A 25,755-nucleotide genomic window follows, 5' to 3' on the forward strand; every position below is an offset into this window, starting at 1 on the left:
AAGAATATGTCCAACTATTAAATATATACCCAAACTATAAAATATTTCATAATTCATTACAGGAAACAGAAGGAGGACCGAAGAATAAAAAATGAATGTGAAGAGAAAAAAATGAGAGTAGCGACAAGTGTCAACACTGTGGGAGACCAAGATTCTATTAAATTGGCTTTAAAAAAAAAAAAAAAAAGCATTGTCATTGAGATGAAACGTTGCAGGAGTTTATCATTAAACAGTATTTTAATTTTCACTTAGTTTTTGAAAGAAAGTCGTGTCTGACTCTTTGGGACCCCATGGACTGTAGCCCACCAGGCTCCTCCGTCCATGGGATTCTCCAGGCAAGAGTACTGGAGTGGGGTGCCATTTTCCTTCTCCAGGGGATCTTCCCAACTGAGGGATCGAACCCAAGTCTCCCGCATTCCAGGCAGATACTTTAACCTCTGAGCCACCAGGGACTCCAAGACGTCTTTAAATTCTCTTTTCCTTATCTTTACTGGAGTGAAAAATATCTTTCACTTTTTATAATTTTATTTATTTTCGGTTGTGCAGGGTTTTCAGACTTCAGGGTGGTTCGAGCAGGAGAGTCTTAATTTTTGAAAGGTTTTCTTGGCGAGCGGGGGCTACTCTCTGCCTGCGGTGTGTGGGCTTCTGATTGTGGTGGCTTCTCCTCCTGAGCACCACCGGCTCTAGGGTCTCCTGCTCTGGCAAGTGGATTCTTACTGAACCACCGGGTAAGCCTGAAAAAATCTAATTGTAGAACAGGAAGAGTATGTAATCTCATTTTATAGGAAAGAAGTTTACTTTAATGATGTTTTATTCTAATCTCATAATATTTTAGAATGTTAGTACAAAGACAAAATCTTGTGGTTCTAACACAGGCCAAAAAAAAAGGCTCATCTCATGAGACTGCCCTGAGAGCAAATGAAGTTAGGGTCAGAGCCAGATCTAGTTGAGCTGGTCCAGAGAGCCCTCTTCGGGCCCTCATCTTACTTGGTATGAAGTACGGTACGTCCAATAACCTACAGGACAATACAATTCTGCCTTTATCATGCTTTCAAAGATGAAGAATCTCCCGCTTGAACCACCATGAAGTCTGAAGCACTCTACTTTATATGCCAACATTACTGGCCATCTAAGTTTCGTGAGTGAAAAGAAACACTCTGCAGAGCAGGAGGCAGGCTTCTGGTCTAGTGAGGATGGAGGCACTGATGCTGTCAGCCAGAGAGTGGAGAGAAGAAGGGCTGGGACAGTGCAACACTGTCCTGCCCCGTAACTCAGAACCAGTACCAGAGGCTGGTGTTGGCCCGTGCTGAATCCCTGACTAAGCTGGCTCCAGTGTCCACACTGACCACCTTCCTTCCCACCAGATGGAAGGATATATTAGGGGTGTGTCGTACTGATATGGACAAAACCACACACACGTTATAACCCTGGTTGGGGCCATGCTTCTCTGGATCACGCAGACACATTTCCTTGGCAAAGAGACCAGTGTTTGATGTTCGGAAGTGAGAGAACTCAAGGAGCCTGAGCTCTCTGTTGAACACACTGGGGAGAAGCTCTGAGTAACAAAGTGGATGGCACGAGAGCTTAAGCTTAGGAACCCCTGTGGCAGTTTGGCTCAGTTGGAAAGTGCAGGGGAAATGTGATGAGGCTGAACTCAAATTAATTTCATGAAGCCAGACTGAGGAGGAAAGTGAGGGAGCCATCTGGTGGCTTTAAACAGGGGATAATACATCTGTGCTGAATAGGGACAAGGCTGGTGGTGGGGAGACCAATCCTGACACCCTCCTGCCAAACCAGGAGTGGGGTATCCTGAACTAAGGGATGAGCAGTGGGAGAAGGGGAGGGACGCAGAGCTGCAAGGGAGGTGGGGCGGGCGGGCTTGGTGATCACCCAGCTAGTGGGATTGGATGAGGTGATGTGTGTGAAGCGCTCAGCATAGAATCAGGAGAACAGGCAGGAATGGATAGACGTCAGCTGCTACTGCTTGGGAACACAGTTGAGAGAGCTGTAACAAAGGAGGGGATTGTGAAATACATGGGAGTGAGCCCTGAACATTCTGCAGGGTAGCTGGGAGCCAGGAGCCAGGAGGAGTGATGGAGTCAGCCCAACACTGAGAGAAACACCAGAGTGAATGGATCCCTGGCACTGCGTCACAGCAGATCCTAATTCCTTCATCCTCACACCCAACAAAGACAGGTGGCAGATTTCTCAGGAAAACCTTCTTGCTCTTCTCCATTAGAGCAGCATGCCTAGGTTCAGTGCTGCAGTGGACAATCCAATCTGAACAAGGATATCCACAACTTGGTCCATTCCCACCAGCCTGTGTTGTCCACGCTCCTGGGGTAACTCGAAAGATGATATTTCTGTGTGAGTGCCTGTCTGCTCTGGGAGCAAAACTTAGGATGGTGAAAGACCATCTTGCCTCAAAGAAAAAAGTTCCCTTATGCTTAGCAAAATAGCTAACGTTTCTAGAACACCTGTGCAAGTTTGCAAGCGTGATCTTTCACAAGCGTGATCTCATGATTTCCTAATCACTTGCTGCTACAAGCAGAAGAGGCTTGGACAAGGCAGCTGTGCAGTCTCTTTGGTTTTTTAAAAAAATAATTGTATTTATTTATCTTTGGCTGTGCTGGGTCTTCCTTGCTGCACAGCTTTTCTCTAGTTGTGGCAAGTTTGTTGCAGTGTGAGGGCTTCTCACTGCGGTGGCTTCTCGTTGGGGAGCATGGGCTCTAGTGCACAAGGGCTCTGTAATTGAGGTTCCTGGGTTCTAGAGACAGGCTCAGTACTTGCGGAGCATAGGCTTATTTGCTCCATAGCATGTGGGATCGTCCTGGATCAGGGATTGAACCCTGTCTTCTGCATTGGCAGGCGGATTCTTTACTACTGAGCCACCAGGGAATCTGCTGTCTTTGGCTTTTGTTCTTAAACTTTCTCTCTTCCTGGTCAATGGGTCCTGGCTATAACTAGGGCAGGAGAAGTGGGTGCTTGTGTGACTCCTCTGGGGCCTGCACGTTTCTGGCGGGGGGCTGAGCCTACAGGTTTTGCTGATTTCCTACTGCCATGGATTCCTTCTTACCTCACCTCTGGACAGGGTCTTTGGCTTCCTTAAAACTCAAGGGTGCCCATCTGTGAAGACTTGGGCAAGAGGGGGATCATGGGGAGTATGTGCGAGCCGGGGTTGGGAGGCATTATGCTGAGTTCCAGAGAATGGTTCTGGAGCTGCAGTCTCCTATCTGAGGCAGGAAAAGCAGTTCCCCCGTCCTTGACTGCATCACCTGATTTCTGTATTATCTGAATTCTGATACAGGAGAGCTTGGTTAATACAGGTGGGTGGATGGGTAAGATTGAAGAGGAAATCTTCAAAATGGCCAGAAATATAGAATTGCAGAGCGTTTGTGCCCTTCCTTGCTGTTTAGCAACTTGTGCATCCTCAGTTGTGTCCAACTCTTTGCGACCCTAGGGACCGTAGCCCACCAGGCTCCTCTGTCCATGGGATTCTCCAGGCAAGAACACAGGAGTGGGGTGCCATTTCCTTCTCCAAGGGATCTTCCCGATTTAGGAATCAAACTGATGTTCCTTGTGTCTTCTGCATTGCAGGCAGGCTTTCTTTTTTTCTTTTCTTTTTTTTTAACCACTAGCGCCACCTGGGAAGAGTTAGCACTTTGTAGCTTCCCCAAAGGAAATGTCAGAAGCCAGCAACTGGTTGCTTCGGGAGGACACTTTAACAGTCTTACCAAAGCTACAGCCCCATGTGCTGTGGCAGGTTAAGTTCTGTTCTTGTTGACCCATCAGCTGAAGTTCTTCGACTTCCTGGCTGAAACCACAACCTAGAGAACTCAGACAGCCACACCGCAAGGACACAGAGTCCCTTGGAACTCAGACTTTCTAATAACACATCTTCTTGGCAGTGCCTGGAAATTAAGTGTCCTTGTTTGTTTTACTGGAGACAGCGGGACTCCCTCCAATTTTCCTCCTCCTTAGGATGGGAGTGATTTCTTCAGCACTTGCTTTTCTGAGTATAAGAAGCTTGGAGAAAGCAGCTGTGGATTCTCTTTGGGTTCCTTTCTAGAAGCTTCCATCTTCCTAGTCAACAAGTCACATGATGTAAATATACCTGGGGCAGGGCTGTCAGGGACTTGTGTGACTCTTCTGGGTTCTGCAGGTAACTGGCTTCACCCTAACTCCAGCGGCTGTGGTAATCTGGAGAGTGACACTCAGAGGCACGTGAAAACCAGCTGCACTCTCAGCAGTCAGGGCACCCCAGGGGCAGACTCCTGTGCCTTTAACTGGGCGGAGTCTAGAATGTTTCAGGGAACCAGTTCCAGGCCTGGAGGATGTTCCTTTGCTCTGAAGTTTCCAGATAATCCAGGTCAGGGGAGGAGACTCTGTCCCTTGAGACCCCATGAAGACTTTAGAGCCATGGACGTTTGTGTAAAAGGTAGGTGAGATTCAACTTGCAGTCTTTTTTTCTGGGATAAACGTTCTTCCTAGTTAATCTCAGAGAAAGAACACTTTGATTGACTTCTTCCCTGGAATTGAGTCTCCAACACTAGAAACTGGGATGTGCGGCATTAGTGAAGAAAGCTTTTCTCTCTATAAGGCTGGGGGCAGTGGGGTAGAGTCATTAAGTGTAGGGACTTTGGAGCTGGGTTCCTGGCCTGGCTTTGTCACTTAATAGCTGTGTGGCAGTGGGCAAGTTCCTGAGCCTCTCTGTGCTTATTTCCTCATCTGTTAAGAGGGGAAAGTAATGCTGTACAACTACCTCACGGGTCTTACGGTAACGCGGAAATGAGTTAACGTGCATGAGGCACTCAGAACAGTGCCTGGGATGTAGTTAAGTGCTATATGAGATTTCCTTGTTGTTGTTATTTTCACTTTGAAACCAGAGGAGAACCTGAAGTAAAGGGTGTCATGTTCGGTAGCCTGGAGCAGTGTCTTGGCCTGGGAAGCGGGAGACCCGGTCTCTCTGATCCGGCTTCCCACGGAGTAATGGGGTGATCCTGAACCACTCAGAACTTCAGTCCCTTCACTGAAAGTGAGGTGAGATAACCCATAGATGGCCATCCATAGATGGACAAATAGAGTGTCACATACACATACAATGGACTGCTCTTCAGCCAGAAGCAGTAATGAAGTTCTGACACAGGCTACAACACAGATGAAACTTGAAGACATTATGTTACGTGAAATGCACCAGACACAAAAAGACAAGTGTTACATGATTTCACTAAATATCTAGAAAGGCTAATTCAGAGATAGAAAGTAGAACTAACATGACCAGGGGCAAAGCTGAGTAGGAAATGAGTAGTTATTGCTCAGTGGTTACAGTTTCGGGTGATGAGAACGTTTCAGAAATGGATGATAGGGTTGATGATTCAACATTGTGAATGTACTCAATGCACACTTAAAAACAGTTACAACAGCAAGCTTCATGTTATATATATTTTACCACAATAAAAAACAATCAAGCATAATAAGAAGTCAAACACAGAGAGGGAGAAGTAAGCTGACTTTGAAGGAGACAGACATGTGCTATATAAACTTTGAAACTTTTTTAATAGTCCATGAGGATATAAATATGGGTTACTAGGAAAAAAATGAGGTGCTGATGGCGTCAGCGCCCCTGTCAGCCCCCAAGCCCTTTCCAGCTACAGCCTGCTGTGAGGTAAAATCCCTTTTCTTCTCGCGCTTTCATGCCCTGGGTTTCCTTCAGGATGCGGCTCTGGGCCAGTCTTCCCGGGCCTCCCGCCTCCCCGCTCTGCCTGCTGCATCCTTCCCAGGGGCCTGCTGCTCTGTAACTCCATTTTCCTTCTTTCACGTGTTTGTGGCTGTCTACCACCTATGTTGTTCTCTCCTCAATAAGGAAGGATTGTGCCCTCTCCAGCTTTTGTGTTACCCGCCCCCCCAATCCCTGACTCAGAATGAGTCAACAGAAGGGGTGCCTGAGGATGGTTCCTCCTTGCCACGAGGAACCACAACTATGGAAGGCCTGGTTCCATCATGTGTGACATAGGTTTTACAAACTTTTTAAATTTCTATGCTAACCTGTAACAAATACACCTTACTTTGAGACCTGGAGTGCATGCGTGTGCACACACACACAAATATATATGTAAAGTTCATGAACTTTACCATTTATTATGCATGGTTCAACCTTGAGATTTCTGATTGATTTGATTTGTGAAAAGTGCTTATAGATACACTGATTTCGTAACTCGACTGGCTCATGCGTGGGTGTGTTCACCACTGGCCACTAGGGGGAGCTGACACGCCAGGTTGCACAGATGAATGACGTGAGCTGGAGGGCTCAGAGGAAGTGGAAACAACAGTCTCAGCCTTGGCGAGGACCTCAGGATGCCTACACATCCCTTAACAAGCACCCTCACAGAGGGACCAGCAGTGCTCACTCAGGCTTTATTTAGTTGAACAAACATCTACTTTGTTGACTTAGCTGAATGAACTTAGCTCCTGGTCCCTGTCTCATGTGGGGTGCCATTTAAATGTGTTGAGTGGGAGAACATCCCTGGTCATCCAGTGATTAAGACTGCGCCTTCCAATGCAGGCAGTGTGGGTTTGATCCCTGGGTGGGGAGCTAAGATCCCACATGCCTCATTGCTAAAAAACCAAAACATAAAACAAGCTGTGTTGTAACAAATTCAATAAAGACTTTAAAAATAGTCCACATCAAAATATCTTTAAAAAAAACTATGTGTTGTGTGCTGGTTGTTGGATTTTTGGCTTAGAACTTAGACCCCCTTCCTCCTGGGGCAACACAGAGCTCCTCTATTCCCTTTTTTTTTTTTTTTTTAAATAGTCTTATTTTTGGCTGTGCCAGGTCTTTGTTGCTGTACAGGCTTTTCTCTACTTGTAGAGAATGGGGGCCACTCTCTAGTTGCTGTGTGCAGGCTTCTCATTGCGGTGGCTTTTCTTGCGGAGTATGGGCGCCAGGGCACGTGGGCTTTAGGAGTTGTGGGTCTTAGAGTGCAGTCTCAAATAGTTGTGTCACAGTAGCTTGGTTACTCCACAGTGTGTGGGATCTCCCTGGATCAAGGATCGAACCCATATCTCCTGCATTGGCAGGTGGATTCTTCACCACTGAGCCACCAGGAAATCCACTCTCTTCCCTTGTTGCACAACTTCTCTTCAGATGTGTCACTGAAAGCCTTGCATGAACGCCGTGTAGACTCTGTCCCACTGAGCAGGTTCTAAACCCCACTACTGTACTCTGTGCCAGGCACCCTCCTCAGCCCTCAGCACAAGAGGCTGGTTGTGTGTGCCATTTTGATTGTGGAGAAATGAGGTCTCTAGAAATGAACTGCAGAAGTAGCAGAGCCTGGGGCTGGTGATCCTGGAGCCCGTGCACAGAAAACAATCTCCAAGCATGTCAGCTGCGGTGAGGGCGCCTGGCCTGGCCTGGGTGCCCTCCCTCCCTGACACGGATGCGAGCAGACATCCATCTCAGCTCCTGCACAGCTTCCAAGTCTGCCTGAAGCCATGGGCCAACAGGCATTTCAGACTTCCTCCGGGAGCACCAGGAGCATCAAGCCTCAGCTGGTTAACCACGTCATCTTCAGTGGTTCTCACCATGTTCGACAGTTAACACAGTTCCTACCCTTGTTCTTCAGTCAGGTGTGAGAAGCAGTGTTAAGGTGATGACTGCTGTGTGCTCCAGTGGGACCAGGAATGCATGCTTCAGTATTTGAGTAGATTCAGCAGTAAGTAGACAGCTTATATCCAGAGGAAGCCAGAAGGATTACAATACCATTAAGGGATTCCTTTCACCTCATTAGCAAGTGGTAGAGCTCTCCTCTCTGCCAACCGCCCCATCCCCAACCTTGACATTCACACCCCCAGCATGGTACAACCAACGTCCACACTCCGTGTTACGTGTTAGGATGGGCCAGCTGTCAAAGGGTATTTTTTTTTTTTTTTGAAAGTCACTCAGTTGTGTCCGACTCTTGCAGTCCATGGAATTCCCCAGGCAAGAATACTGGAGTGGGTAGCCTATCCCTTCTCCAGTGTATCTTCACGACCCAGGAATCAAACTGGAGTCTCCTGCATTGCAGGCAGATTCTTTACCAGCTGAGTTATCAGGGAAGCCCAATCAAAGGGTATGGGTGATACCTTTTAGCGAGTGCCCAGAGACTTAGCTGGACTTATGTGGTAAGATTGCCTCAGAGCAACTCCATGGAAAAGAATTCAGAAATGATTATGGGGCTTTTCTCTGTTGGCCACAGGAAATAGCCACAGCCTGGGGTGAAAATCAAGTTTGCCAGCTAAGTGCTTAAGGGGACTCCAACACAACTCATGCCAGTCATCTCTGATTCTGCCAGGAGGAAGCCAGAGGCTGTGGAAATCAAATTCCTCTCCTGCTTTCTGATGGAGGCTCCCCAGGAAGAATAGACTGGAGCCATCTAGTTGCTCCCTCAACTGTACCTCACCCTGATCCTTCTCAAACGTTATTTACTATGGGGACTTCCCAGTGGTCCAGCGGTTGGGAGTCTGCCTTGCAGTGTGGGGGACATGGGTTTAGTCCCTGGTTGGGGAACAGGGATCCCACCTGTCATGAAGCAGCTGAGCTCATGCGCCACAAATACTGAGTCCATGTGCTCCAAAGCTCAAGAGACACAACTAGAGTCTGTATGCCACAAAGATCCTGCATGATGCAATGAAGATCTTGTGTGCCACAACTAAGACTTAGTGTAGCCAAATAAATAAATATTAAGAAAAATATTTACTACAAGCTCCCTGGGGGCTCAGACAGTAAAGAATCTGCCTGCAATGCAGGAGACCTGGATTCGATCCCTGGGTCAGGAAGATCCCCTGGAGAAGAAAATGGCAACCCACTCCAGTATTCTTGCTTGGAGAACTGCATGGACAGCGGAACCTGGTGGGCTATAGTCCATGAGGTCGCAGAGTTGGATATGGTGGAGCAACTAACACTTTCACACTTTACACAAGCTCCCAAGACTCTTTCATGACAACACTCTTCTCTTCCAGCTGCTTTTGGGCCCCTTTCCCACCCCACCAGGATTTTCAACAAGCTACCGTTTTCTGTCCACTGCTGGATGTTCAGTCACTGGATGCTCTTTGGCAAATAACTCTAGTTAGGAGCTCCCCTGTGGCGACAATCATGGTAGTGATAACGGTATGCTGAGGACTTATGTAAGGCCTCCTCTGTACAAACATTCTGAAACATCAGCCTCAAGAGAAGATGTGATTGACTACCTCCACACTTTACCACAGGTATTTAAGGAGGGTAATGGAAGTGTATCTCTTAAGCAACCACCAAATCCTGGCCAGAACTATAATTGGGGGAGGATTTCACTATGAAAGATTTACTGCATTTTATGGTTCCGAATCCTTTACTTTTTTGTCTACAGCCAAACACACTGACATGGCTTTTCAGTTCTTCTCACAAGAGGCAGAACTTGCTTCTTCATCTCCTTGAACGTGAACTGGTCTTGTGACTTTCTGAGGCTGAAAGAATGCCACAGAAATGATGACATGCCAGTTCTGAGCCTAAGCCTCGAGGAGCCTTGTCCACTGTCCTTCTTGTGTTGCAGCCATGAGAACAAGTTTGGGCTATCCATGTGGCAGGAGGCAGGTGGAACAGACCTGAATTGCCTCAGCTGCCTGGCCAAAGCTGGCCTCCGTCAGTTGACAGAAGTGAGTGAGACTGGCCAAGAGGGGCAGGACCACCCCAGTGACCACCGGGACATGTGAGCCATACCTGTTTATTGTTGTATGCCACTGAGGCTCTGAGAGCTGTGTGTTACACGGCATTATTGTGGCCATAGGTAACTGACACACCCACTTAGAAATCAAGAGTGGGATGCACCCCTGGAAGAACTGTTAGAAGCAACTTTCACCTTCAAATAAATAAAATGGGTTCCAGTAGATTGTTTCTTCACTTGCATTGATTACCCCAAAGTGAATATCTTTCTCTGGTCTTCAATTCTAGACGGATTTAATATCCGGGTAGAAGCCAGCAAATGAGCACAAGTGAAAAGTCATTCTTCATTATTAGGCATCACATGAACAGAGGTGGAGAAGCAAAGACAAGAAAAGTGACACCTATCTATATTTTTGGAGACATCAGATAATATGTGACTTCCCTACCCATATGCGGCGGGATGTTTGTAGTGGTTAGTATTTCTCAGGTTGGCATCTACATGTAGAGGTCAGTACATACAGATTGTTGAAAAGCAATCTTTGTAAGAATTATTGGTGGGTAGTGGCAGTGCTTGGCTTCTGTAATTTCAGTGTAGATCAAAAGCACAGATACAAACCTGGCAAAGCAAAGTCATAGTCCCAAGTTCACTGTGCTCTACCGATTGTAGGATTATTAGCCTCCTGAGCTCGGGTGCCAAACTCTGACACATGAAGATAAATAGAAGTACTCTCCTACCTTTTAAAATATTACATAGACCAGAACACAGAGCAGTGTTTTTAAGATAGACACCAAGCTTCTGGCTATTTGGTTATACATATGGTCATATATTCTGACAATGACTGAGTGAGGCATATAGAGGAACTTCATTAATATTCTTTGGTCATTCAAGGCCTGTCATCAATCAATGTCACCAAGTGTTCTTTCTGAAAGTGAGTCTTGTCTCTGAGAGATTAATTTATAGGTAGGGGAGCATATAAACAAGTTTCCCCCTTTCCCAATGAAACACTGACTTCTCCTCCCTCTTACTCATCTTGATTCAGTCTCTGACCCCGGGGCTATGGACACGCACGTCATGCCTTTAGACAGGGAAGTCCCTCAAATTGGTTCCCGGTCCCAAGGGCCCCAGAGGCCATCACTCACAGATGCCTCTGTCTCTCCGACCTTGGCATAAGTGTCTAGATGACCACTGTCCTGGCTCTGTAAAGGGAAACCATTGTACGCTTCTGCCTGATGGTAGAGTAAGAACACAGAGATAGAATTCAGAAGTGGCAGCTGAGAAGACGGCAGCGTTGCACACCCGCTCCTCCCTGCCTCACTCCACTCCTCCCTGCTTCACTGAGGTTTCAGGAGGAGACCGTGACTTCTCAATGAGCATTCATGAGGGAACAAGCCAACACAGAGAGACACTCAGTGGGATTAGCATAAATAAAGATTTCTTTCTCAGCGTTATGTGTGGGTTATTATTTTCTTACAAGACTGCTGTGATTCAAGTAAAGTCTTCTGACCAAATTTTAAAACCCAATTCTGGATGAACACAGGCTTTATAAACACTCAATATTATTATACAAGCTGTAGAAACAAAGAGTTGCCACTAGATAATAGTGGCATAGCTTTGCAAAATTCCTTTTCAAATTGGGGAGCTAAAGTTCCACACATGGAACAGGCTAAAAGATTTAAATCACAGGAAAATGCAAACAAACAAAGGAAATCCCACAAAGATTAGAGAGTGCAGACACTCAGGTGTCCCATCCAGCAGGCACTGTGGCTGAGATAAGGGGAGGTCCACTTCTAACACTTCTTCCCTTGAGCAGTGGTTCTCAAAAGTGTGGTCTCCAGACCAGCAGCATCAGTATCACCTGGGAACTTCTTGGAAATGCCAGTTCCTGGGCCTCTTCCAAGACCTACTGAATCAGAAACTCCGGGTAGGGCCCAACAGTCTGTGTTGTTACGATCCCTCCTGGGGATTCTGATGTGTGATCAAGTTTGAGAAATGCAAGTTTTTAAGACACAATAAGTCTCACAAGATAGATAGGAAAGGGTTTTCCTTCCCAAAGAGATTGAGTCCTTAGTACCCAAAGACATCTCAGTAGTGGGTTACCTTCTCTCCTGTGCATCAAGGATGGTCCTGTACTGAGCATCCTTGGAAAACTAAGAAAGAGCCAAATAGTCTCCTGTGTTCTGTGATTCAGCCCCCAATGACACTGTCCCTGCTGTCCACACGTCAGCTGCTAAGCCCTTTGGCTACAGCAGCACCCTTCCTGGCAGCAATTTCAATATCAGTAAAGAAAAGCTAAGTTATGCTGTGGTAACAAATTGCGGCCTAACGTCCCTAACTTAATGTCATCAAGATTAATTGTACTGTCCATAATACACCTGTAACACAGGTCAGCACTGGACCGCTTGCTCCCTGCAGTCTCTGGGGGAGCCAGGCTGATTTCCATCTGCACACTTGATTCCATGACCACCATGATGGGGAAAAAGAGGAGCTGCACACTGGCTTTGAAAGCTCCCATCAGGAACGGACACGTCATGTCATTTCCACTGATGTTTCATGGGCAAGGCAAGTCACACGGTCACGCCTACTGTCAAAAGTGGGAGGGCAGTACCCACAAAAACAACTGGAGGAACTGAAAACCATCCAAATGACTCCTGTTGCAGGTTACATGCTTGGGTCACAATACTCATTGTGCGCGAAGCTGCATACCGACATAAAAGAAGCGGCAGGGGCCTCCTTCTTCTGCCGCTTGTGTGCTCATTCTGTGCGGACGCGGTGCCTCTTTTGTGAAGCGGCAGCTAGGACCCCAGCGCTCACCATGGTGGGTGAAAAGCCCAAGGAAGGAGTCAAGGCTGAGGACAATGATCACATTAATTTGAAGGTGGTGGGGAAGGATGGTTCTGTGGTGAGTTTAAGAGGCATACATCACTTAGTAAACTAACAAAAGCCTACTGTGAACGACAGGGCTTGTCAGGGCAGATCAGATTCCAGTTTGACAGCCAATCAGTGAAACAGGCACAACTGCACAGCTGGAGATGGAAGATGAAGATACAATGGATGTGTTCCAGTAGCAGACAGGAGGTGTCTACTAAAAAGGGAACCTGCTACTTTACTCCAGAATTCTCTTCTCCCAGACCAAGAAGACATTCTCAATGAGAAAACTGCAATTTGGCTCCACCACATCCTGACGACTACAGTAATAGTTTCTCTCTCTTTTCATTTCCCCTTCCTCATTCCTTTATTGTACATAAAGTAACTGGTGTATGTGTACAAGCATATTTCATTTTTTAACTAAATGGCCAATGGTATGTTTTGATCGACACAAAACAGAGACGGGATGGGGAAAAATACTGATTCCGTGAAAATTCCCCCTTTTCTCCATTAGTGGGATGCTCATCAGCTCTTATCTTTATATTCCAGTAAGTTATTTTGCTCTCTGCTACTGCTGCTCTGCTAAGTCGCTTCAGTCTGTCTGACTCTGTGCGACCCCACAGACAGCAGCCCACCAGGCTCTGCCGTCCCTGGGATTCTCCAGGCAAGAACACTGGAGTGGGTTGCCATTTCCTTCTCCAATGCATGAAAGTGAAAAGTGAAAGTGAAGTCGCTCAGTTGTTCCCGACTCTTAGCGACCCCATGGACTGCAGCCTACCAGGCTCCTCTGTCCATGGATTTTCCAGGCAAGAGTGTTTAACAAAAAAAAGAACAACATAAAAATTCTTGCATACCTTGTTCGATTGGAGAATTTTAATGTTTTTCATTTATCATTGTAAAACCAAGGACAATTTTATAACTTTTTTGTATGTAGCTGATACATGTAGGGCAATCAGTCTTTAAGCAGGGATAAATTCCTCTAAAAGAAATGAATCCTAGATAGCTTTCCCTTCAAGTCAAGCATCTTTTTTAAATAAACTCATTTACAAAAAAAAAAAACTGGCAGGAACTGGCAGGGCAGAGTTCTCAGTCTTACATTCACTATTTCTTTGTTCCTACTGACCTTCAAACAAAATCAATATCTTGGATTGGCTGGTGCAGGATTTCAAACCTGGCCTAGCGGCGCGGTGCTGTTCTGCCGTTGGGTGAGACGCGGAGGGAAGTAGAAGGCCGCCCGGGTGGGGCCAGGCGGACCCGAAATTAAAAAAAAAAAAAAAAAAATCAATATCTTTTTTTCCCAAGAATATCTTAATTCATAAAATGTTTTTATTTTTTAATAAAAAATATTAAAGTTAATATACCCAAAGGAAAGTGCATAAATCATGAGTATACAGCCTGACGAACGATCATAAAGCTGACCCTAACAGGTCAGCTACATAAGGCTAGGAGCAAGCTTGCTGTCGGGGGTGCCCAGCCCCTCTCAGGCCTCTCCTTCCCCTTTCTAATGGGAACACCCCTCGGACTTCCAACACTCATTCATTCAACTCGGATTTATCAGCCAGGGACCGGAACTCTTCAGTCCTGGCAGGTGCTACAAACCCAAGCAGGAAAGCTGATCTTATCAATCTTCCTGTCAGAGGGCTGGCTTTTCCGGGGAGGGACATATTTCAGACAGGGTTTGGTGGCGTGTGTTGGGAGGAGAACTCTCTGAACTTTCTGAGACCCTTATTGATGTGTTGCCTTTATTACCTATTTAAGCACATTCAGCATTTCATAACAGAGCAGATGGAGTCAGAGCCAGAATCTCTTTGCTGCCTGACACATGAGAAGTAAGTGGCCCGCCCTGCTGGCATGAGGTCCCGGACAGCCAGTATTGAGCTGTCCCTGGAACCCCTGGGCAAAGCAGCTCCTGCCCACCTGCAGCTCAGGGGTTTTCTCTTCCTCCCCTTCATAGTGGTTCTAGGGCTGGGTTAACTGGATCTGAGTTGGGGAATGGGGAACAAATGTTTTTCCCCAGGTATAAGAATGCCATTTGGTCTTAGGAGTATTTTTTATGCAGCTTCTATTATCTGAAAGTTAGGGATATGGTGCCCATTCCCTTGCCTATGAAATCAATAGTCTTGATGGAGAGGCAGAGGACAGCTGGTTTCCTAAAATGCCAGCCCTTCCTCAAATGTCCTCAAAATTAGGCTACACCGGTATTTTGCCTTCCAGCTTCTCTACAAAATCCTTGCCAGAATTCAGGCCAGGTATCTCAGGGACACCATGACAAGTGCTGACTCACTCCATCTTTCACCCTTAAAGAGCTGATGTGACTTCCCAACTCCTCCCCATAGGAAGTAGCCAGGCCTTTGGTGGGGAGGGAGAGCAAGCCTACGCAGCTCTGGAACACTGTGACCAGCAGTTCAGCCACATCCCTTCAACAAAATGTACTTTAAATATATTTTTATGATCAGCTGGGTTCTAAATTACAGCCATGCTGAATAAGAAGAGAGTAAACATATGATTAGTAATTTCCGTATGGCAGAAAGCACCGAACAGTCTCTGGCTAAGGCCCAGGGCTCAACAAGAACTGTTTTTTCAGTAAAAAAGAATATAGAAAATGGCCTTTGTTCCAAAGTCAAAGCAACAGGCCATGACCTTCTCTTTCCTGTATGGTAATAGTCTTCCTTCACGAGGAAGTGGGGAAGGAAAGAAAAGATGAAGTTAGGAAAATGCTCCAAGAGCTGTCTGCCTGCTTAACTTCCATCACTCACTCATGTACAGAGCCACCTCCTCCTCCTATACCATAAACACAGAAAACAGATTCTGGGCAGCCCTGATCCCTGGCCGTCTGGTAATGACTATTCCAGGAGATGCAGAAACGTCACTGAACATGGAAGAATGCCACACGAAGACTACTCACCAAAGATAAATGATTCAATGTCAGGTTTCTTGTTTGGCTATAGCTCTCCCCACCCCACCTAACTTGTTTGGAAAAGAGCATATGAATAGCATCCCATAATTCAGGAATGATAACATTCTCAGTGTGGACCAGTGGCCACACTGGGGAACACCTAGGATGCTTTGGTAACAGTGCAGATTCTCAGACCTTAAGAATTGGAATGCTCAGGGTGGGGCCCAGAATTTGTATTTTCATCAGCTCCTTCAGGAAATTCTTATGCATGCTGTGAACCGATTACACAAAAGCCTAAACAAAAATAAAACTGTCTCTACTTGCAGCAGGCTCCCTGGACCCCAAAAGGACTTAAATCATTAGGATTTAAAGAAATGTTATTTCCTTTGAGGGGAAAAAAATAGCAGTTTTCTTACCTGATTCTATCTGCAAGAGCTGTTATATATCTGCAGTATTTCATTATTATTAATACAAAAGTCCGGGATAAAATTCTTCTCATTAGCATACTGGTAACTTATGGGAAGGTCCAGTACTTCATGTATTCTGGGGACTACTGCCAAGAGCAAGGCCTCCTCCCCCATAGTAAGTGCAGGATTTAGTCCGTTTAGTCATGATTGGTGGAGGACAAGGGGTCAGTTTTGTTTTTTTTTCCAACACTACAGTCTCAAGTTTCCCGCTGCTTTATACCTTTTGTCTTAGGGAGGATTCCAGGTTAGTCTCCACATTTCTAGGGCAAGGATGTTCAGGGAATTGGCTGTCACTTAAAGGTTAAGGCTTCTCTTCACTTAAGCTGGACAATACACTGAGGAGTCTCCAGCCCTCTGTTGCCCTCGCTTGGGGACTGTGCCCAAGTGTCCTGCCACAAATCCCTTTATGGAATGGTGCCTCCATAAATTGCAGCTGTCCCAATGGGGGAAGTCAGGCTGGTTTTATAGTGTGCCAAGATCCCAAGATAAAAAGCATTCTAAGTGCCCAGAGCTAGCAGAGCAAACAAGGCAGAAGCCAGCATATGTTACCCAGAAGTTAGCTCCATAAATACCTCCTTCCAGATACAACAAGCACTCATTTTCTTCTGCAAAACTCAGCACAAGAAGTCAAATGCAGCACGCAGATGTAGGAATTCATTTTCTTACGCATGGAAGGTATGAGTGCCTTCTCATATGAGTGTTCTCAAATGAAACAAAAGAAAATTCTGAGGACTGCAAACCACCTGAGATACTTCCTTGCTCAAAAGGCGTGTCATGCTGTTAAGGGGCAGAAAACTCACAGCCCCATTTCTCCTCAAACACCAACTCTTCCACTTTTAATTTATTGTCCTATTTCAGGTCTGAGGGAACTTGGGTTTGAATAACTATCTGAAATGAAATTTAGCACAGATCCCAGAGCAAGCAGGTCCATCAAGGGAGGGAAAGGGGTGCTCACGACTCCAAGCAGCTGTGCTGTCACCTTCCTGGTTCAGTGCTGCATCTCCAGTACACCCGGGCTCTCACAAATGGCACCGGTTAAGGTTTACCACCAGCAACTGTGCCAAAACACAGTTACATTTTGGCTGCCATGCTTCTTCATCTCATATGAGAATCATTCCCTTCACCTTTTACAAAGTACCTGAAAACAGGTGCTGCTGAGCCAACAGCATGCTGGAATAACGTGTGTATAGTTTCATCTTTCCTTCCTCATCCCTGCAGGTTTCAACCAGTCACCCAGCAGCTGCCCCCCAAACTAGAGTCAAGGACCAGTGCTTCCGCACCGGAGAAGAGTTAGCTTAGGAGTTAATTGTGAGGTTACCTGTCTGATGAACTGTCTGCCTAATTAGGTCTTAAGTCTGAGACTCCTGCTGTGCAACCTGAGTAATGAGCAGAGCTGGAGATGAAGTCATGTGCTTGGAGGCGTCTCCTTTTGCTGGAGCCTAAGACGAGTGGACAGGGCACTCACCCTCCGCCCATCAGCTTTCGCTGCCGCTGCTGTAAGTCAAAAGGATCAGGGAAGACAGCTGTCAGAAATGAAGCAGGGACAAGTAAAAGAGCTTAATGAAATTTTATTTTGAAAATATGGCAAGAGTCTAAGGCACTTCAAACATTTAAATACATGTAAGACCAAAGTAAATGTGACATGGGATAAAGGAATCCATAAATACATGGAGAACTACACTATGTTTCTCTAGAGGCCAATGGATAGCCAATTTCTCTAACATAATTCAACTTTCATCATTAGACACAGAATTGTGCAATTATTAATAAAAATACAGCAACATTACATGTCATTCTTCATGTCTTCAGTTACTATGGAATATAAAAGTTCAAAATACTGTGTCAATTTTATATAGATACCCTTTGTATAAAATGTCATATAATACAGCCACCTAGATAAAACCAACTCAATAGACTTCCTTTTGTTAAGTTTTATACTTTTTGAGAATCCCACCTTTTATTTTTAAAACCAGAAACCTACCAGCCCAGGCCCGATTCATTCATGATCAAAGTCATCTCAACTTCCTTATTTTAAAATAATAAAGACAAAAGGAAAATCAACAAAACCATCCTGGAATGGAGCTTTCAAAGAGCTTTCCAGTGGGTCCACATTTAGTAAATATAAATACTTGTGGAAAAGCTTTAAAAACACCATGCCAGTGAGAACTTGATACTTTTCAGCAGTGGTGGGGGTGTGGAGAGCAGGAACAGAAGTAACAGAAGTTGCCCACTCAGGTCAGGTTACAATTTCCTACAACTGTACATAACGGAGCAGAGACTCAACAGCAAGTGTGCCCTACACAGAGGGAAGATGGCCAGAAGGGAGGCGTGTGTGCCCTGCCAGAAATCTCTTGCTGGCTCAGCTCCCACTGGCAGCTCCAGCCTTCAGCCCCCGGTTTTCTGTGTTCTGTTTGCTGGTGAGCTCAGGCACAATGTACATTCAGTATCTGTCAGCCCAACAGGAACAATTAGCAGCTTAGAGGTGGCATGTAAATGGACGGCTATTTGCACACAATCAGTCAAATGACCCTCGGTGGGTGGGACCAGGAGATGTCTTCCTTCCAAGTCTAGGGGTGCCCTAGAGACCAGGAAAGGAGAAAAAAAAAAAACTGGGGGTTAGTCAGTGACCTCATGTAGATCTGTCCTCTGTGACACAGGAACTCTGTGAACACCACGCATGAGCCAGAGCGAGGAGGGCTGGCACCCCATACACGGTCCTCCAGCGGGAGCCGCTCTCAGGCCAGCAGGCTTGGCAGAGCCACCTCCAGCTGTCCTGGGAAGTCAACTTCCTGCTGAGAGGGAACCCTCAGCCCTCAGGACCACGGGCTGCTGCTCACTGTCAACTTTAAGAAAGATGCCAGGAAGGCAATGTGTATTCATGGGCTCAAGATGTGCCATTTGTATAACTCTGTCCAGACTAAACCCTTCCTGTGAGGGTGTGAGGACAAGCAGGCATCCAGCCTCAACGGTGCTAACCATTAGCACTCCTGGCCCTCTGGGTGGGGCAAAAATGATGAATTCTTACACTCCAGACTCAAACTTTGGTTTTCAGAATCGTCATGAAACCTGCATGTCCTGTCAATTCCCCAAGGAAGGGGGCCAGCTAGTCTGGTGGCTTTCAGCCTGCGTATGAACGCCAAGTGCACAACACTGACCGGAGACGGGGCTTTGGCGAAGTTGACGTGGGCGTACAGCAGGACAGCAATGTCCTTGTGTCCGGCTTCCAGGGCTATCGAGAGTGCGGTGCTGCCATCCTGGAGACGAGATGAAAACAAACCAAGTCGGGCTTCTCAAACTTCCAGGTAGCCAAAAGCTAACAGCACCAGTCCCTCTCAACTGGGTAAGGCTCCCCAGTCTAGCTGTTTGTTCAGCTCTTTAGGAAACCTTCTGGACCTCTTAGGTGCCAAGCCTAAAGGACGTTAGGATGACAGAGGCACAACCCCTACCTTGCCCTCAGATAGGGATCAGCCCGTTGCCAGTGTCATCACCTCATGATGGTCAGTGTGTATGTCTGCACACAGGGGAGTCTCAACAAAAACAGGCTGCCCAGGAAGGGTTCTAATTCACCCATCTAGCCTACCGGCAGGGGGGCAATAGGCAAAGGCAGGGATAGAAACGTTAACTTTTTTTTCTTTTTATAATTACAAATGAGCCATCAAGCAGCGTGATGTCTGTTGATTGCCCTGCAATTTGCCAAGAATCTCTTAGCTTTCCTCTTGGGGAAGGAGTTGGTCCTGTAGCCCTAACCACCCTTGTAGAATGCTCCAAGTCACACCTACATTTAAGCACTGAATCCTGTTGCCTTGCAGGAATATATCTTATGGATATACAAGAGGAAACACTAAATATGGGAAACAAAATGTTCAGTTAGGATTCCATTAAAATGCAGGAATTTAGATGGATATAAAGATGTATCAAGACAAAAACAGTATACTAGACATCAAGTATACCTTAACCAAAAGTAATTAACAATAATAAAAAGACAAAATATGGCACAACTTATTTTCCTTTTAGTCCTGGGATAAGGATTCCCTTTTGGTCACCAGCGGCAGGGAACAATCTGTGTGTGGTTTGAGCCTTAGGGTCCTCCCTCCCACTCTGAATTCTGGGAGTTACTTTTCTTCCAGAGGCCAGCTGGATACCCTCTTGCTCCTTGAAGGATAAGGAAGTAAGCAGGGGACCAGGATTTCTGGAAGTCACTGCGGCCCGATGGCCTCTTATTACAAGATCTACAAGCTGTTCTTTGCTGAGAGTAGAAGTAAAAGCAAACAATCAAGGCACATGAAACACAGACTGCTCTTAAGGAAAGAGAAGCTGGAAGCTGGCCCTCCTCTGCAATGGAGCGAAGGGAATCTGGTGCAACCGCAGCTCACGTGCTCCCGGGGAGGTCACTGCAACTGCAGAGGCCAGTCAGTCCTTCCTGCCAGTGAATGCCTGTACTGACTGGCTCTTCCTGCTGGTGTGGGCCTACAAGGATCTCAAGTGTAGCGCAAAGGAGAATGTTTTCCCTCTAATCTCTTAGTGTTTGGGGCCAATGGAAGCCCTGGTTTCAACCTGTGCTCCAGAGAGATAAACTTTCAAAAAGAGAACCAACCCAGCCAGTCCTCTGGGACCTGGCCCTCTGAATCTTGTCACCACCCAAATGTTAGTTCCTGCACCATGACCTATTGGTTCTCTTCCTCTTTGGTCTGGAGACACCCAGATCAGCAGCTTTCCTCAGAATTTTTTCCAGTTTTCCAGTCAAGGGGTTATCTGGGAATGGGAAAGTTTGGGAACTGGGAGAGGAAGGAGATGAGAGTGACAATGATGGGAACAGCCCGAGAAGGAGTGGGAAAATGTGCTGAAAACAAGCCAAGACAGTCTGGATCCCCTAGCTGATGAAAGATCACAAATTATTCACTCGGATGGGCCCCAGTGAAGGGTTTCCAAGTGGACCAGGGGCGGGGGTTGGGGCTGGTCCTCTTCTTTCAGGTCACCTGGCAGTTACCCACACCAAATTCGCTTCTGTATTATGAATCTGTTTATCTCCCTTCAGTACACTGGTTCTCGTACATGCCCATCACCTTCTTCCTTTTATAAATTTTGGAGTGAGGCCTATTTCTCTTTCTGCCCTTGGCTTCAGTTAATGGGAATATTAGTTTGTACACAGAAGATGCTGCCAAGCTGGACTGTGAAGGGAAGTGGCCTGGATGACAACACAAATCCCTGAGGAGGATAAAGGAGGATTTGCTCTCTCCCCTGGTCAAGCAGCACTGCCTCTCCCCCAAGTCCCTGCATGTCACTGGCCTGGAGGCCCCACCAGCGAAGACAGCTTACGTTGTCCTCCAGGTGGCCATTGCAGCCTGGCTGGGCCAGCAGCAGCTTGACGATCTCCACGTGCCCGTGCTCACTGGCACACATAAGGGCGGTGGAGCCCTCGTCGTCCTGAATGTTGACATCAGCCCCGCAGGCCAGCAGGCCCTTCACCATGTCGATCCGCCCGTGACTGACTGCCAGCATGAGGGCTGTCTGTCCTGCCTGTGAGGAGAAATGACAGCGGACTTGAGAAGCACGTGGTGGGTTGGCAGGGTGTGACCCACAGTGTGGCTGTGCTGGGGGAAGGGAAGCAGGGAGAAAGATAATGGGAAAGCATTGACAGGGAATTACTTGGGGCTGGGTGGTGGCAAAAAAAAAAAGATCAAAGGCAAACCACTTCAGTATTCTTGCCTTGAGAACCCCATGAACAGTATGAAAAGGCAAAATGATAGGATACTGAAAGAGAAACTCCCCAGGTCAGTAGGTGCCCAATATGCTACTGGAGATCAGTGGAGAAATAACTACAGAAAGAATGAAGGGATGGAGCCAAAGCAAAAACAATACCCAGCTGTGGATGTGACTGGTGATAGAAGCAAGGTCTGATGCTGTAAAGAGCAATACTGCATAGGAACCTGGAATGTCAGGTCCATGAATCAAGGCAAATTGGAAGTGGTCAAACAAGAGATGGCAAGAGGGAATGTTGATATTCTAGGAATCAGCGAACTGAAATGGACTGGAATGGGTGAATTTAACTCAGATGACCATTATACCTACTACTGCGGGCAGGAATCCCTCAGAAGAAATGGAGTAGCCATCATGGTCAACAAAAGAGTCCGAAATGCAGTACTTGGACGCAATCTCAAAAACAACAGAATGATCTCTGTTCGTTTCCTAGGCAAACCATTCAGTATCACAGTAATCCAAGTCTATGCCCCAACCAGTAATGCTGAAGAAGCTGAAGTTGAACGGTTCTATGAAGACCTACAAGACCTTTTAGAACTAACACCCAAAAAAGATGTCCTTTTCATTATAGGGGATTGGAATGCAAAAGTAGGAAGTCAAGAAACACCTGGAGTAACAGGCAAATTTGGCCTTGGAATACGGAATGAAGCAGGGCAAAGACTAACAGAGTTTTGCCAAGAAAATGCACTGGTCATAGTAAACACTGTCTTCCAACAACACAAGAGAAGACTCTATACATGGACATCACCAGATGGTCAACACGGAAATCAGACTGATTATATTCTTTGCAGCCAAAGATGGAGAAGCTCTATACAGTCAGCAAAAACAAGACCAGGAGCTGACTGTGGCTCAGACTATGAACTCCTGATTGCCAAATTCAGACTTAAATTGAAGAAAGTAGGGAAAACCACTAGACCATTCAGGTATGACCTAAATCAAATCCCTTATGATTATACAGTGGAAGTAAGAAATAGATTTAAGGGCCTAGATCTGATAGACAGAGTACCTGATGAACTATGGAATGAAGTTCGTGACATTGTACAGGAGACAGGGATCAAGACCATTCCCATGGAAAAGAAATGCAAAAAAGCAAAATGGCTGTCTGGGGAGGCCTTACAAATAGCTGTGAAAAGAAGAGAAACAAAAAGCAAAGGAGAAAAGGAAAGACATAAACATCTGAATGCAGAGTTCCAAAGAATAGCAAGAAGAGATAAGAAAGCCTTCTTCAGCGATCAATGCAAAGAAATAGAGGAAAACAACAGAATGGGAAAGACTAGGGATCTCTTCAAGAAAATCAGAGATACCAAAGGAACATTTCATGCAAAGATGGGCTCGATAAAGGACAGAAATGGTATGGACCTAACAGAAGCAGAAGATATTAAGAAGAGATGGCAAGAATACACAGAAGAACTGTACCAAAAAGATCTTCACGACCCAGATAATCACGATGGTGTGATCACTGACCTAGAGCCAGACATCCTGGAAGTCAAGTGGGCCTTAGAAAGCATCACTACGAACAAAACTAGTGGAGGTGATGGAATTCCAGTTGAGCTATTCCAAATCCTGAAAGATGATGCTGTGAAAGTGCTGCACTCAAAATGCCAGCAAATTTGGAAAACTCAGCAGTGGCCACAGGAATGGAAAAGGTCAGTTTCCATTCCAATCTCAAAGAAAGGCAATGCCAAAGAATGCTCAAACTACCGCATAATTGCACTCATCTCACACACTAGTAAAGTAATGCTCAAAATTCTCCAAGCCAGGCTTCAGCAATATGTGAACCGTGAACTTCCTGATGTTCAAGCTGGTTTTAGAAAAGGCAGAGGAACCAGAGATCAAATTGCCAACATCCGCTGGATCGTGTAAAAAGCAAGAGAGTTCCAGAAAAACATCTATTTCTGCTTTACTGACTATGCCAAAACCTTTGACTGTGCGGATCACAATAAACTGTGGAAAATTCTGAAAGAGATGGGAATACCAGACCACCTGACCTGCCTCTTGAGAAATTTGTATGCAGGTCAGGAAGCAACAGTTAGAACTGGACATGGAACAACAGACTGGTTCCAAATAGGAAAAGGAGTACGTCAAGGCTGTATATTGTCACCCTGTTTATTTAACTTCTATGCAGAGTACATCATGAGAAACGCTGGACTGCAAGAAACACAAGCTGGAATCAAGATTGCCGGGAGAAATATCAATAACCTCAGATATGCAGATGACACCACCCTTATGGCAGAAAGTGAACAGGAACTCAAAAGCCTCTTGATGAAAGTGAAAGTGGAGAGTGAAAAAGTTGGCTTAAAGCTCAACATTCAGAAAACAAAGATCATGGCATCCGGTCCCACCACTTCATGGGAAATAGATGGGGAAACAGTTGAAACAGTGTCAGACTTTATTTTTCTGGGCTCCAACATCACTGCATATGGTGACTGCAGCCATGAAATTAAAAGACGCTTACTCCTTGGAAGGAAAGTTATGACCAACCTAGATAGCATATTCAAAAGCAGAGATATTACTTTGCCAACAAAGGTTCGTCTAGTCAAGGCTATGGTTTTTCCTGTGGTCATGTATGGATGTGAGAGTTGGACTGTGAAGAAAGCTGAGCGCCGAAGAACTGATGCTTTTGAACTGTAGTGCTGGAGAAGACTCTTGCGAATCCCTTGGACTGCAAGGAGATCCAACCAGTCCATTCTGAAGGAGATCAGCCCTGGGATTTCTTTGGAAGGAATGATGCTAAAGCTGAAACTCCAGTACTTTGGCCACCTCATGCGAAGAGTTGACTCACTGGAAAAGACTCTGATGCTGGGAGGGATTGGGGGCAAGAGGAGAAGCGAACGACAGAGGATGAGATGGCTGGATGGCATCACTGACTCGATGGACGTGAGTCTGGGTGAACTCCGGGAGTTGGTGATGGACAGGGAGGCCTGGCGTGCTGTGATTCATGGGGTCGCAAAGAGTCAGACACGACTGAGCGACTGATCTGATTTGGGTGGTGGCAGTCATGGAGAAACTCACTTCTTGTGAACTATGAGATCATAAGACCCTAAAGTCATGAGTCAGTTTTCCCTTTGGCTTGGAGGGTCCATCTCATGATAATAAGGAGCTGGAAAGTTTAGAAGATGGTCACAAGTCAACTGTGATCACACCTGGGTGAGGGGCCCTGTGCAGGCAGGAAGACACTGTGAATTGGAGACAGTCAGGGAGCAGTGGCCACTGGGTAGATGGTGGGAACTCCCAGTCACTCACAGGCAGGCTGACCCACGATTCACGTGCACATGGCTTCAAACAGACGCAATGCAAGGCAGAGAAGGGAGAAGTTTCCACTGTGTGGTTAAGCTGGCGTTTCATGGGTGTGTTTGGTCATCAAGCACATGGACTGTGCTCAGTGGTTAGGAGCATGGCGGGGGCACTTGTGCAGGTTACAGCTATGCCAGCTAGCACAGAACCTGCAAGTAAGTGCACTCACCTGGCTGGCTTTGGCGTTCACATCCCCACAGGCGAAGAGCTCTTCCACGACTTGCATGTCCTTCTCTGCTTCCACGGCAGCGAGGGCTGCCAGCATGATGGGGGTGTACCCTGCCTTATTCTGGTGATCCACGTTACACACATCTGCAAAAACATGAGTCTCTTGAGGCAAGAACCAGTCTTCCAACAGCATCAGTTGCCCTCCTGAACTGAAGGTGTGGAGTATGGGAGAGCCCAGTAAAATGGCCTCCAGCAGTCAAAGTCCCAGAGTGAGTCAGAAGGAAATGTGAGAGATGTTTTCATACTAAACCAAAGAAAAAGTTTTTTTCTAGGTCATGAGAAATGACAGCAAGCTTTCACAGCCCCTCTTGTTTGCAAATAGCGGTTGAACTACAACAGCTTGGAAGTCTGGGAGGCTGTTCCAAGTAATGGTTGCTTTGAAGAATACAATATAATGTGGAATCTAGACATTAATCTCTGTCTAGAAAATCACCATTTTGGAGTGAAGAAGGTGATCAGACTATAAGGGAAAGGATTTGTAGAGGCTTATGTAGGAACACTGAATATGGTGTTCCCCACTCATAAACCACTGCTCACTCTGAGACCCTGAGCTTGATGCTCTCATGTATGA

General features: G+C 46.2%; 1 protein-coding gene and 1 pseudogene across 10 annotated transcripts in view; one reads left to right on the forward strand and one right to left on the reverse strand.

Annotated features, from left to right (window-relative positions):
• Nucleotides 1-4,319: 4,319 nt before the first annotated feature.
• Nucleotides 4,320-12,763, forward strand: LOC109562928 (small ubiquitin-related modifier 2 pseudogene; annotated as a pseudogene).
• Nucleotides 12,764-17,457: 4,694 nt separating this feature from the next.
• Nucleotides 17,458-25,755, reverse strand: part of KANK1 (KN motif and ankyrin repeat domains 1) — a 215,114-nt gene continuing 206,816 nt past the window's right edge. For 9 of the 10 annotated variants that reach the window (XM_019966029.2, XM_070794606.1, XM_070794605.1 and 6 more), the window contains 4 exons: nt 25,126-25,268; nt 21,222-21,422; nt 19,061-19,159; nt 17,458-18,483 (listed from right to left, as the gene is read on the reverse strand). In XM_019966029.2, coding sequence (XP_019821588.2) covers nt 18,421-18,483; nt 19,061-19,159; nt 21,222-21,422; nt 25,126-25,268 — 506 coding nt within the window. In that variant the 3' untranslated portion in view covers nt 17,458-18,420. Of the gene's footprint in view, nt 18,484-19,060; nt 19,160-21,221; nt 21,423-25,125; nt 25,269-25,755 lie in introns of those variants that run through there. The other variant, XR_002181250.2, reaches the window with a different exon arrangement.

Source organism: Bos indicus, chromosome 8, assembly GCF_029378745.1.
Source record: "Bos indicus isolate NIAB-ARS_2022 breed Sahiwal x Tharparkar chromosome 8, NIAB-ARS_B.indTharparkar_mat_pri_1.0, whole genome shotgun sequence".
In the NCBI taxonomy this organism is placed as follows: domain Eukaryota; kingdom Metazoa; phylum Chordata; class Mammalia; order Artiodactyla; family Bovidae; genus Bos; species Bos indicus.